The 14,028-nt window shown below is 33.6% G+C and overlaps 1 protein-coding gene across 1 annotated transcript in view; it reads left to right on the top strand.

Annotated features, from left to right (window-relative positions):
* LOC125060281 (follistatin) overlaps nucleotides 1-14,028 on the top strand; it is a 35,762-nt gene that overhangs the window by 5,351 nt on the left and 16,383 nt on the right. Inside the window, exons 2-3 of the mRNA XM_047665102.1 lie at nucleotides 9,194-9,385; nucleotides 13,226-13,435. Of these exons, the coding sequence (XP_047521058.1) occupies nucleotides 9,194-9,385; nucleotides 13,226-13,435 (402 nt within the window). The remainder of the gene's footprint in view (nucleotides 1-9,193; nucleotides 9,386-13,225; nucleotides 13,436-14,028) is intronic.

The following is a 14,028-nucleotide window of genomic DNA, read 5'->3' as shown; positions in this document are numbered from 1 at the left end:
TTTGAACTATAAACCTACCCTAGTCTTGTATCACTATTATAACTTCTCTCTCTTTCTGTCAAATTGTCATCTGCCTGTGATGGAAAGAGACAATTATGCGCTTGTAAGAATACTATCCCATTGATTGGAATTTTCATCAAACGTATAAGTTACCTAAGACGCCTTAATAGGTTCAACAACAACGTATTTATATACGACTTAATAAATCTGATATATTCTGTATTAGCTTGTTATTTACGTTACATGTAATGTATAAATTAATAATTAAATACCATATAATATGGCAACTAATGACATAATTGCGCTGTCAATATATCGCTACAATTAAATCATTTCTCGGTCGCTGCAACGCTCAAGTTGGCTATTTCAATTACTCCGTAAATGTACCAATTTTATCGTTTATACATTCTTAGACGTCACTAAATGAATGCTAAAATGTGCACTCCATAACAATATTTTTAAGAAACTATCTATATACAGTTATAACAGCACGTAAAATTCTTAAATTAATAAACTTTTGACTTTATAACATCGCGATAACAGTTAAAAAGCCAAGACGCATACAAAATAAATGTTTATAATTGACTGAACGATATCTTAGTAGGCAAAGGTATCTTTCCTTTACAAAGTACGTAAGTGGTTAATTGGATGATACTCAGACTCCGATATCGCGCGATAAGATAGCCGACTGAATTGATGTCAATGATCATACCACTCAGAGAGACTATGAAATTGTGCAGTCGCAATAGTTACTATTGACATAATAAAAACAATTTGGCAATTCTCAAGACTTCGACTGACGCTGCTAATTTTCAAACAGTTGTACTCGAACGACTAAAAAGAGTGGCGGAGAGTTTATTGCCAGTTCTTATCTTCCGTTCTACGCCCTTGATTAAGTTTTTTTTAATAGAACGGGGGGGCAAACGGGCAGGAGGCTCACCTGATGTTAAGTGATACCGCCGCCCATGGACACTCTCAATGCCAGAGGGCTCGCGAATGCGTGGCCGGCCTTTTAAGAATTGGTACACTCTTTTCTTGAAGGACCCTAAGCCGAATTGGTTCGGAATTGGAAGTAAGAACTGGCAGTAAATGTAAAATTAGAAGTATTTAATGTATATTTATTGTTTGACGTTCATAAGTGTACATTGTGTTACCTATATGAATAAATGAGTTTGACTCCGCCTTCCTTTAGGTTGGGAGAAGAGCACACATTCCGCCCTCCACAGAGTCAGAGAAGAAAGTTTTGGGAAAGTCGCAGTTTTGTAACATTCCTTCTTGACGGATGTGATCTGCTCCTGACGAGGCATTCCTCAGGGTTTGGTGGGCAAGGCATTGTAGTCAACTCCCACATACACTCTGCATGAGCCTAAGGGAGGATTTTATGAAATAAGAAAAGATGTTTAAGTAGCTGCTCCGCTGGCGTAAATACTTTCAAAGATCTAGTGTTGATCGGCAACTTGGGCGCCTGACGGACCTAGTAAGAATGAGAGAGGATCCTATTTTCTCAGTTTGGCATCATGTGTAGAGTAAGCATATCAAACTCAAACTCAAAATAACTTTATTCATAGTAAACAAGTACACTTATGAACGTCAACAAAAAATATGTTAAATTGATTCTAAATTTACATTTACTACCAGTTCGCAAGTGCCAGAGAGGGCAAGAAGAACTGGCAAGAAACTGCTATATCTAGGAATAGCATAAGGTGTTTAACTCATCCTATGTAAAAATATTCTACGTGATAAACCTGTGAATTCCAAACGGTAAACAAAACTTCAACATTTCGCTTTCAATCAATTAGTCAAATTACAAAGATTTGTTGCATATTCTCATTCATTGGATTTTTGGCACTCTGTCAAAAATTCCTACATTTTGTATTTCAAATCAACACATGAGTTTCTTATACACAAAACAATGTTGCTTTTTTCTAAATGCTAAAAATGGATCGTAATTGTTACGTGAAATGTTAAATTCTTCGGCAAGTTTTAGACGTGATATTAAGAATCTTCATTCATTAATATATCTATGCTGTGCTTACCGTATACCACGTAAAAATGTTGGATTTTTATTTTATATATATACCTTTAGTATGCTTGTATCGATGTATGTCTCTCACTTCAATTCACGTCAATCACTTCACATCGCTACCGATTAATGATATTTTCATTAAGGATGCCACTCATTATAGGCCTCAAGGGACCAAACATAAGAAAAAAAACATTTCTTAAAATGCCAAAATTTTAAAATTATTAGTATAATAAATTTGAATGATGCTACAACACCTGTATATTTTTTATAGACAAATAGGTTCTATGATATATAGAATTATCTATTGGTGTGAGTCTACACGTACAGAACTGGGAATACCATGCTACTACTAGCTAATTTCGCCTTATATTGAATACATAATAAAATTAAAATCTTTCCTTACTAAATATATTATTATTTCCATATCCATTTAGGATCATTTAAACTTTACCGTCGTAAAATCAGTTTCAGAAGCAATTAATTCAATATTATAATGAAACGGCTAGACAGGGTTTTATAGTATTATGCAAAACTCGTCCAGACACCTGCTTAAATACGTCCTTCAAAGGAAAAGTAGGTCGGCTGGAGGCTACCAGACAATCACAATTTTAAATAAGCCTCCCTTACTGTGACCCAGACTTGCATTTGTCTGTGTCCCTTGTCTGACCCAAAAACCTATTTCAGACTTAAGACATCGGGGCAGGTATATTTACTAAGCTATAACAAACATACCGTCAAATTGGCAGTCATCGCGTTCTAGATAAAATAAAAAAATAAAAATGCGTTACAACACTTCATAGACGGCTCATTGGTCTAGTGGTTAGTACCCCTGACTGCGAATCTATGGGTCCCGGGTTCGATCCCCGGCTGAGACAAACATCGATGTGATGAGCTTTTGGTTTTGTGCTTAGGTCTTGGGTGTTTAAATATGTATTTATATATCTTTCTATCTATAATATGCATGTATATCCGTTGCCTAGTACCCATAACACAAGCTTCACCAGCTTAGCATGGGACTAGGTCAATTGGTGTGAATTGTTCAATAAAAAAAATTAAAATTAAAAAAAAATAGAAGAGCACACATATCGATGGCATTTGTTTTTCGAACGTCACGATGTGCAGCGTTTTAGTCGATTGTTTTTTCTTTAATTAAGATGTGCTTGTATAATATTGTGGTGCAATTATTCATACTTGAACACCGATGGTGTTTTTAATACATATCAATATGATTATTATTTTATTAAGGTAACTAACTTACTATTTTTTTTGTATTTTTATAAGGCCACAGAACCACGACCTTTTTTGCTAAGACCCAGTTGGCTATTTTAGAAAATCTGGAGATAAGTTAGCAATTGTGATAATAGTGAATTTGTTATATTATTTGGTAATTGTTACCATATTTATGGTGGTATCTTTATATATATAATTCTTCTGTGAGTGTGTATGTCACTGAACTTCTCTCAAACGACTGGACCGATTTTGATGAAATTTTTTGTGTGTGTTCAAGGGGATCTGGGAATGGTTTAGATTCACAAATCAGCCCGCCAGATGGCGCTGCTGTCGGTACTTTCATACTTTGCTTTACTACATAATTGCTTGAAATATCATGCAGGACAACGTCTGTCGGGTCCACTAGTTTTTATATACATAAGTACAACTAATTTTAATTCTGATTTTTAATTAGCCTAAGTATCATTCATTAATATAGAAAGACTGGCAAAATTACATTATGGAATTTGGGCAGCTTAATTACTCAATAATTAATTTACAAAGAGGTTTCACTTCTGACACGTGCATTGTGTACTTTGTACGCACGCACTTTTTTATTATTTTTCTTTTATTTATAAGTAGTTGAGACAGACTTTTGTGCCTTACACGTAGTCTATTTTTGAGTCACTTTTATAATGCTGCTTACATATATTACATAAAAGAGACATTCCAGCATTGTTAGGGTTTGAACACACGACCACAGCGTTGAGACACGCGCTTATAAATAAAACTTTTATGACTCATTTAAGACTAAAGTTGACACTGTTTTTTTGCTGAGATGTAATTAAAACGTTATTAGCGAATGTCTAATGTTTTATTGAATTAATTTATTATCTTTGGGTTATAAATTTTACGTGCCCCAATATTTTATTACTTTGCACACCTGAGGTAACACTAAATGACAGATTGAATATTGCTTCATATTTTATATCATCTTTGAAATTGAATTTAAGTAACAAATAAAAAACACATATAATCTGGACATGGGAAACATTCTGGGAGTTTACCAGTGTTTCTCTCTATCTCTCTGTTTAATGTCATGTCTCTCTCATGTCTGAGCATCGTGGTCAGCAACGAAGTATCTGGAGTGGACTGTCTGTTTCCACCGGGTTCTGTCCAGCGTCTCTCTTATGACTGTTGGTTAGCCTCGGCCACGTGATCTTTTGCCATCTGTTTCCAACCACGATCAGTTTCTCCAAGTTCTCATCACCTCTGCGGATTGTATGGCCGGAATAAGATACCAGTGTATAAGCATTATTTATTTCGTGAAAGATATTTTCGATTTTAAACAAAGATGTTCTTAAAACGAAACTTTGGCTGGTGAATATTTTTTGTTTGTTTAATAAGTAAACGCAAAATATTTTGATTTCACTGGAAATTGGATGTCAGTCATTTGTTTTGGAAATCCACATATTTTGACGTGACCAGGCGGCGACATATTAATATCGCCACAGAATGAAAACAAACGGAGCGTATTATTTCGTATGTCTATTTTCGGACCATTCATGTGCCCACAAATAACGGAGTAGTGGACAGAAATGCCATTACTTTTGCTCTATTTATATTGCAGCAAACGAATACGTTTATACCTGAATCTGTGACATTTCTTCTATATTTGTTTTATTCTTGGATTCTTGACAACATCGTTTGGCGCTGAATTTTTTATGCGTGCTAATTTTTGTTTAATCAAAAAGTAAAACGTAGCTATTTGTTAATTTTAATTTGTACGTTGTCAATTTGAAAACGATATGTTGACGTTGACATTAAAACACAACTGAATCTTTCACAAGACAATACGTAATCTATACTTTTAACAATCGTTACAATCAATCAAAAACTTAATAAGTGTCTTATTCAAATAGATAATTAAAATTCCATTCATTTTTTGTATGTAATTAATAAACAAAAAAAAAACGTTCATAGTTCGTATTTTAAAAGCGCCAAGGCAAAAAATTTTAGGCATGTGTTTGAGATCCGCTTCGGAGCCGAAATTGGCGCCATATGACGGAACTAGCTAAGAATTTCGTTTCGCAATACGACTTTGAATATGACGTCAATATTTTTAGCAATCTATAGTATACTAGCAGACCGGCCAAGCGTTGCTGTGGCTAAGGTTTTTGTTATATTACATAGTAGTATCCTATTCAAGGGAAACGGTAGGAGAACACCAGTCATGACCAACATGCTTTTTTGGTGGTAATGCCATTAAATTGTAGCTTATTTGAAACGTTGGTACTTTCAACACAGCGCCATCTGTTAGAATTGTGACTATCAAATAATTTGCAATAAAATAATATTGCTGGTATAAATTGAGATGTAACCTATCCTATCTTTTAAGTTAGATCAAACTGCACACGGTGAGCAAATTTGATTGATATCGGTTCGATAGTTTAGGAGTCCATAGCGGACAAACAACATGACACGTAATTTATATATATTAAGATATTCGCGTTGGGACTGCCAAATTATTGGCAGTCTTTTCAAATAAGGTTTATGTTTTCTCTATAATAACAATAACACTTTGATACGTTCAGGTGTGAGTCGAGTCAACGCCCGTGTCGCGGCATCAAAATCATTATTCTGTTTCATTTACATTTTTACCGCTGATCAAATACAACAGGTAAGTTTAAACAAAAATAAATGCCCATTCAGGATGCATGCCCTGAATGTAAAAAAATCACGTCTGGTAGTTGGTCAGCGTCTGCGTGGCTCCAGTCAGGTTTTGAAATACAACATATAGATTATATATATACCGATAACTCTGTTACAATGTTGCATCAACTGCATCAGTATAAGTGGATTGATTAATTTTAAAAGAGGCATTGTTAAGTGCCGGTAACGGAAATTAATCAATAAAGCGTTTTATAAATTTGAGGAATACTTAAATGATCCTAATCCTTGGGATTGATCTGCTCCAGTTCAAACAATTTGTATGACAATACTTGGCGATTAAAAAGAGTGGCGGAAAGTTTCTTGCCAGTTCTTCTTACCTGCTCTAAGCTCTTGACTTGCCTATCTGATATCTAATCCGCTGCATTGCTAATTATTGCTAAGCAAAAATCTATATATATATATATATATAAATATTATGTTGGTTTGTGTACGCTTCAAAAACTCAAAAAGTTCTGCACTGATCGAGCTGAAATTTAAGCATGGTATAAAATCCGCATCAAGGATTGTTTTTATCTATGTATGTTTATATATGTTTTTTTATTTTGGCAAAATTAATCTTATATGAAATTTTTTCTTTGTTTTGTTTCACATTTCTCAAACACTCAATCACAATATGCCACAGCGAAGCGTGGCAGGAACAGCAAGTTACTAATAAAATCAAAAATTGGAAGTATAATATATTTATTGAATTTTCCTTTTTAATTTTTTTGTAACATTTATGTTTACCATAACTGTCATGTATTTTAGAAATTAAAGCTTGTAACATATACTGTAACTTTAATAAACAAATGCTACTATTTATTTTGGTTTCACGTTTCGCATAACATACATTTAATTACAAACCCCTAAACACGGTCTCTATGAATAGATGAAAGCTAAAAGAATTTAGAGTGCTCTGAAAACAAATAATTCAAAAATACATATTTGTTAACGACCGAATGATTGCGTCGGTCGCAATAAAAAATAACGTTTAAAATTCTCGGTTCGTGTTAAGCTGAAATGAATTAAAGCCGTTTGAATATTTTAAAATTAACGCGCTTAAGAGGAAAAATGGACTGGCTGACCATGTACGAGACAATATGAAAAATAGCGTCTGTCGAACGTCTAGCGACTCGCGAATCGTGACTCACTCAGGAATCCCATACGCATCTTGTGAACTTTGGAACGAGTATCCCAACCCATGCTGTATATGGACATATACATACATCGTTCCTGTATTGTAAACTGTTGCGCTTTTATGGCCAGTCTGAATCAAGAAACGTTTTTGACTGACAATTTGATGAGCTGTTGCGAAAGTTATTTCCTTTTGTTATGCTTATTTTTTGGAAATTCCGCTCATTTATGGACGGAGTAAGGTAGTATTTAAAACATTTTTTTTTATGTAACAAACTGACAGGAGGCCTGACGTTAAGTGATACTGCCCGCCGCCCATAGACACTCACAATGCTAGAGGGCTCACAAGTGCGCTGCCGACCTTTTAAGAATTGGTACGCTATTGAAGGATCCTAAATCGAATTGGCAGCGTTCCACATAGTAGTGGCGGCAAACACTTACTTTAAATACGCTTAACATTAAAAAAAATGTGTGCGTGTACTAGGTGTACACACGTAAGAAGTGAAACTTCTTTATGACCTTATTTTTCGGAAAATGATCTACTATATGCAACTTCACAGAAATTGGTTAAATAAAGTTAAATTAGATAAAGTTTAACAAAAGGCTTTTATTATCATAGACATGAATACCAATACAATTATTTCATTTTAACTTATTACTGTACTACTGTAGTACTAAGATTATTAGAGAATTTCATTAATTGTAATAGAATTATTAGTATTATAGTAATACACACAACATTGTTATCGTTATTATATATTTTTGTTACTAATGGCTTCGAATCTCTTCGGATCAACCGTGGTAGGGACAAGAAAAAGATGGCGCGTAACCGAAAAATGTGACAAATGTGTGTAAATTTTTTTCCAACGCCGATAAAGAAGTTTGACTTCAAAAAGCAACATGGCGCGTAACCTGCTACAAAATTTCTCCCATACGTCGATAAAGAAGTTTCACTTAAAAAAATGGCGCGTAACGGAAAAATGTGACGCGTAACGAAAAAATGTTACACTAAATTTTTTTCCAACCCCGATAAAGAAGTTTCACTTCAAAAATCTTTGGTGTTTCATAGAAATGCTGGCATGAAATTAAAAATAAATAATATCGTATTAAGGACGTTAGCAATCTTAAATGACGTTGTCTGGCACGTTATTAACGAAACTGTGAGTAAAAACAATCAGTACATAGCGTAGCCCTCGAGAGCTCTTAAACTCTATAAATTATAAGTTTATTGACTTTGTTCGGTTCCCCTTTTACATTTCCTATTTCATTGTTTGACTAATCGAAAGCTTTATTCTTTTGTTAGCGACTAGCGTTCCTATTTTAAATGTAAGCTGGAATAGGTCTTGAGATATTACGACCTTTATTGGCGTACCCAAGTATTATGTCATGAAACTGTAGTTGTATATATCTTTCTGTTAAATCTATGGAAATCCTACTCTAACTTAATTCACAACTATCATTGTTCATCTACGGGTTTAATTGTAATTATAAAAACCTTTTGCTGTATCTATACTTCTATACTAATATTATAAAGAGGAAAGGTTTGATTTTTTGTTTGTTTGAAATGAATAGGCTCCGAAGCTACTGGACCGATTTCAAAAATTCTTTCACCATTGGCAAGCACTATTCCCGAGTGACATAGGCTATGTTTCGTTTTCAAAAAATTAGGGCTGCTTACTAAAACTTGAATAATCTAACCCAAGGTATAAAAAAATAAACAAAAAACTTACTTCAATCCTGTGCGCTGCGAAAACTATTAATGATAGAACAAAACGATGTATCACAATTTTTCAGGACACATCACTATCTATGAAAAATGTTGCGACAGCATGTCTCTATCTTTTATAGTTACGTCACAATAAGCGTCCTTTTATTATTTTTATTAAAATACCACCGCTAGAAAAGGCTCTTTATTCGTACCTAGGTATTGATCCTTATCAAAATAATTACCAACGTTTCACATAAGCTACAATTTAATGGCATAACCACATAAGTTTATAAGTTTACTACTATGTAATATAACAAAAATCTTAGCCACAGCAACGCTTGGCCGAGTCTATTAGCTCTATATAATCGTTTGTTCAACACGTTTTAAATAGTCTCTACTTTCAGCCGGGATTTGTTGGACCGGAATGGAGCGTGGCGGTAGGTGTACTTCTGTGGCGGCACTCCGCGTGGGACGGGCGGAATGCTGCGCGGGCGGGGCCAGAGCGCCGGCCGCGTGGAGTCCACGAGACCTAGACAGCGGCGAGATATTCTTCTACAAGGCACTGTCTGGTGGTGTACCGTGTACTGCTTGTGCTGGTAAGAAAATACTTTTTTTTATTGATAAAAAGCCAACGCTCGGCACACTGATACATTGGTAAAACAACCACAAAATACAATTTTTTATGTGACAAGCCCTTAAAGGCAAACATGACATGTAGAGATCATACAAATATCAATCAAAACAATTATTAAACATAACAAAAGAAATACAATTACTAATCAAAAAAATTAAAATTACTAAACTAAACAAAAATCGATATTAAAGTGTGAAGGGAGCAACTATGGATATCCTAGCTCGTTTATCAGAATGCTTAATCTGGACATCGGTGAGCTTTAACCAAAACGCATTCTACCTAAAAGAGGGACAAATGGAATAATGGGATGCCTGGGGTACACGAAACTTAAATTTAGATAGAAGTTTCGGGCAATCAAGCTGATTATTAAATATCTTAACTGCAAACGATATATCAATTAATTTTCTGCGATTCTCCACTGACAACGTCTTAAAGTGGGCCCTGGTTTCGTACGTTGGCAACTTTAACATTAAAATCCTAGTTTTACGTGTTTTATTGACGATAAAATATAGATGACAATATTTATTTATTTATAGCATCAGAATAGAAAATATATACAATATAGATGTTTTTCTTTATCTACGAAAACTGATAATGTGTGCCTACAGGCAAAGGTCCCCCATTGTCCTCCATTTTTCCATATTGTATACCAATAGATGTCAATAGAACTTCTATAATTCTCAAATAATTTAATACTTAGTGTATTTAATACAAAATGTATATCATTCCAAGATTTCCTGAAAAGCGTAAATTATTATTATTTTAATTAGAATTAATTTATTATATCAATATAAAAACCTCTATCAAGACTAATAATAATAATCAAGAATAATAATTATGTCTGTTCTGAAGCCTTAATTGTAAAAACAAGATGAGTGAACACACTGAAAACAGGGAACTTTACATTTAATGTACACATTATAATTTCAAAGTTGATTAATTTGTTTAATTTAAATGTAAATTACATAAGCAGTGTTGGCCTAGTGGCTTCAGCGTGTGACTCTCATCTCCGCGGTCGCAGGTTCGATCCCCTGCTGTGCACTTAACATTCGCGCTCGAACGGTGAAGGAAAACATCGTGAGGAAACCGACATGTCCAAACCAAAAACATCCCAAAAAGTCGACGGCGTGTGTCAGGCACTGGAGGCTGATCACCTACTTGCCTATTAGATTTAAAAATTATCATGAAATAGATTCAGAAATCTGAGTCCTAGACCTAAAGAGGTTGTAGCGCCACTGACTTATTTTATTTATTTTTTTATAAATTACATAACCTGTATTTTCATTAAATTAGAACAAAAAGTTCAATGAACGTTTAATTAAACATTTGCATACGTTATCATTATATTATAATTTCACTTTATTAATACAACCAGTATTGTATAATTTATATGTACCCGGAGTACATCTAAATTATACAATACGTGCTGGCCATCTCCCCCAAACCCGTGGGCCTACATCATAAAATAATGAGTGACGCTACAAACTTTGTTTTTATCATTCACTATTTTTGGATGATTCACGCCGTGCGCCAGTGGATTTTTCTATGAGAGCAATTACGTGCGTTGAAGAAATCCGATCTTATAATTTTTCTTGGTTAGAAATATTCCTATTAAAAAACGAAAAAATGTTAATCCTGAAACATGAAAATCAAATAACTTTATCTTTAACTAATGAATACGAAAAGTTAAGAGATAATTTGCATTTAAATTTATATTCCCAGCGCTTTGATTAAACTTCGTGAGAATTTATAAAAATCCTAATGGAATTGTATTAATTGATTATTTAAAAGTTATTGGATTTCCTTAACGATTCAATATGGCCTACTTCGGTTCTGTTCACAGAATTCCTTTCTCGTATCTTAGATTTGCTTTTATCATATACTAAAGAATCGTTAAATATTCTTATTCAACATCTAATGTATACGATCCGTTCTTCGTACCTCATATATTGTTCCACGCCTTGTTAATTTACCTTCAATCCTTAAAATAACACCCGAAAATTGTAATGGTGGATACCCTTAAAAGGTATTTTTTAACCTGTGATTATTTGCGTCCATAAATTTAAAACAATAATTTTACTTATAAAGTATAAAAACTTTTTTTTGTTACTGTTGTAATGTTTTTTTTTTCCCTTTATGGCTCTGGCAACTGTTGTAATGTTTTCTATTCGTTTTTTTTTACTCTTTAGTTTATAGGTACAATTTTGTACTATGGTGTAGCCAGGCACCAAGCTTAAACCCCTTTAATGGTTTTTGTTTTCTGTACTTTTAGTTTATTTATAATAAAAAAAAAGGGTGCGTGTACTTATGTACGTGCGTTATACTTCATTTGGCATTATTAAAAATAGTTTTTGATTGTATGCAAATAATTAATTACAATTAAATAATCAAAGGCTGGAAAAGGAGTCATTATGGTCAATAAAGTTCAGTTTACATTTAAAAAATTAAATAAATAAATATTTTTTTATTATTATCTTACATTAAGTGTAACATAAATTCTATTATTATTCGAATGTTGTTTTTAAATTATGTCCAATGCCGTAGCATCTTCCGTGGGCAACTTCATTTTGTTAATTTTGTGTCACGGTGCGCGCGCATCGTAAAATTTCACTCTCATCAATTTTTCATAACGCGCCTAAAGAAGTATAACTTCAAAAAAATATTTCCCTATTTAACGCGTCAAATCTCATCGCAATACTTTAAGTATGTATATCTAAAACTATGGAAAAAATGTATTAAACTAAAATTACAGAGCCTATTAAATCCCGTAGGACCGGATCTCACACGTGTCCTGAAACTGTATTTAACTATACAAATCGCTTTTTCAACAATAGCTTATTAAGAACCGGTGATGGGGAAAGCTCTATTCAAGTAATGAGAGGACTTGGAGTATAATCCGTAAACTGCTCCATTTTGCGGTCATTCAGCTGTTGTATAGTAACTGTTTTAATTACTATTATAGTACGGGGAAATAGGGATTCGCATAGATTAAACGGATAGTGTTTATTTTGATGTATAAAGGTATAGGATATGTGTGTGTAACTAATTATATAATTGCATTGTAATGAATCAAACCGTTGTTATCAAATTAAGAAACTACGACTATATAATATTGACTTAAATTTACGTAAATAAAACTTAAAATATTTTAGAAATATATTTGGCCTATGTGCATTGTAATAGTACTATTATAGTACGGGGTAATAGCGATTCGCATGTATTATTTGAGAGGTGATAGTGTTTTGTTTTTTTACAGATGTATAAAGGTTCAAACTATATTTGTGTAACTAAATATAAAATTACATTGTAATTAATCAAAACATTTACAACTTTTTAGAATTTTCACACTTTATAATTTCAATTTAAAAAAGCTATCTGTCTATAGACTATACAATTATATTGAATTCATTTTATTTAAAAAAAACTTTAACATATATCTTGGCATCGCATTACATATCTTTTTTTAAATACATATCAAAATAAAATGGCCTATGGCCATTCTGATGGTGAATTAATTTATTGTAGTTTTTGACAGCCATTATGATAATTTTATCTGAATCTAAAGTTCAATGAGATATAAATATAGATAATGTATATTTTTTTTAATGCAACAGGAGGCAAACGGGCAGGAGGCTCATCTGTTGGTCAGTGATACCATGGACACACACATTGCCAGAAGACTCGCAAGTGCATTGCCAGCCTTTAAACAAATAATAATCTGTAAAGCAAGTCCAATTAAGCGCACACAGCAAAGGAGAAGGCCAGCTCTGATTAATTCTATAATTTTTTTTTCTTTCTACAGAATCCTGCGCCGGTGTGTCATGTGGTGCGGGGAGGCGGTGCGTGGTAAGAGGTAGCAGAGCTAGATGCGTATGCGCAGCGACGTGCCGCCGTGCAGGTCCCGTTTGTGGAAGCGATGGAAAGACTTATCGATCTCTTTGTCGGCTCAGACGAAGAGCCTGTAGACGTCCAGCCAAACATTTGACGTTGGATTACCCTGGACCCTGTCGAGGTAAGAACTTTTGCTCCATAGAAAATGCAGATATCAACAGATGTTGGGTCACTTCTTTCTTCTGTCATTATCTCCTTACTTATATTTACTTTCAAAAGACGAAGTCTTTCAGTATTTACTGTTTTTCATGCCATAACTGCCTTTCCCGACGTAGCTCCTTGTAATGTTTGTTGTAGTTCCTTTGCGATCCTATTGTCTTTTTTTTACCGGAAAAATGCGAGTATAGATGAAGAACATATATATAAAGACAACTGTTTCATGGAACATATGGTTTCCCAACCGTTTAGCAAATCAAACAAAACAAAAAACAAAAATTTCTTTATTAAGTAAATACATAGTCTTAAATCTATATTTTAGTACATCCCTTTTAAGTTCAAGAACCTGTGTTAGGGATGAACGCTCTTTCCTATATGTTAATACTTAATCTACTTAACAAAGCAAAACAGTAAAGGTACTTAAATATTTAATTAACTATATTACATACTTGAAAAACCAAACTACTGGCGATTGCTGATATTAAATCGTAATAACTAAACAAGTGAGGTAGATTAAAATCAATCACACCATCGTCTTTCTTTTGATTATGTGAGTGA

The sequence above is a fragment of the Pieris napi genome, chromosome 2, assembly GCF_905475465.1.
Source record: "Pieris napi chromosome 2, ilPieNapi1.2, whole genome shotgun sequence".
Lineage (NCBI taxonomy): Eukaryota > Metazoa > Arthropoda > Insecta > Lepidoptera > Pieridae > Pieris > Pieris napi.
Note: the sequence above shows the minus strand (reverse complement) of the source record. Positions and strands in the feature narration are given on the sequence as shown.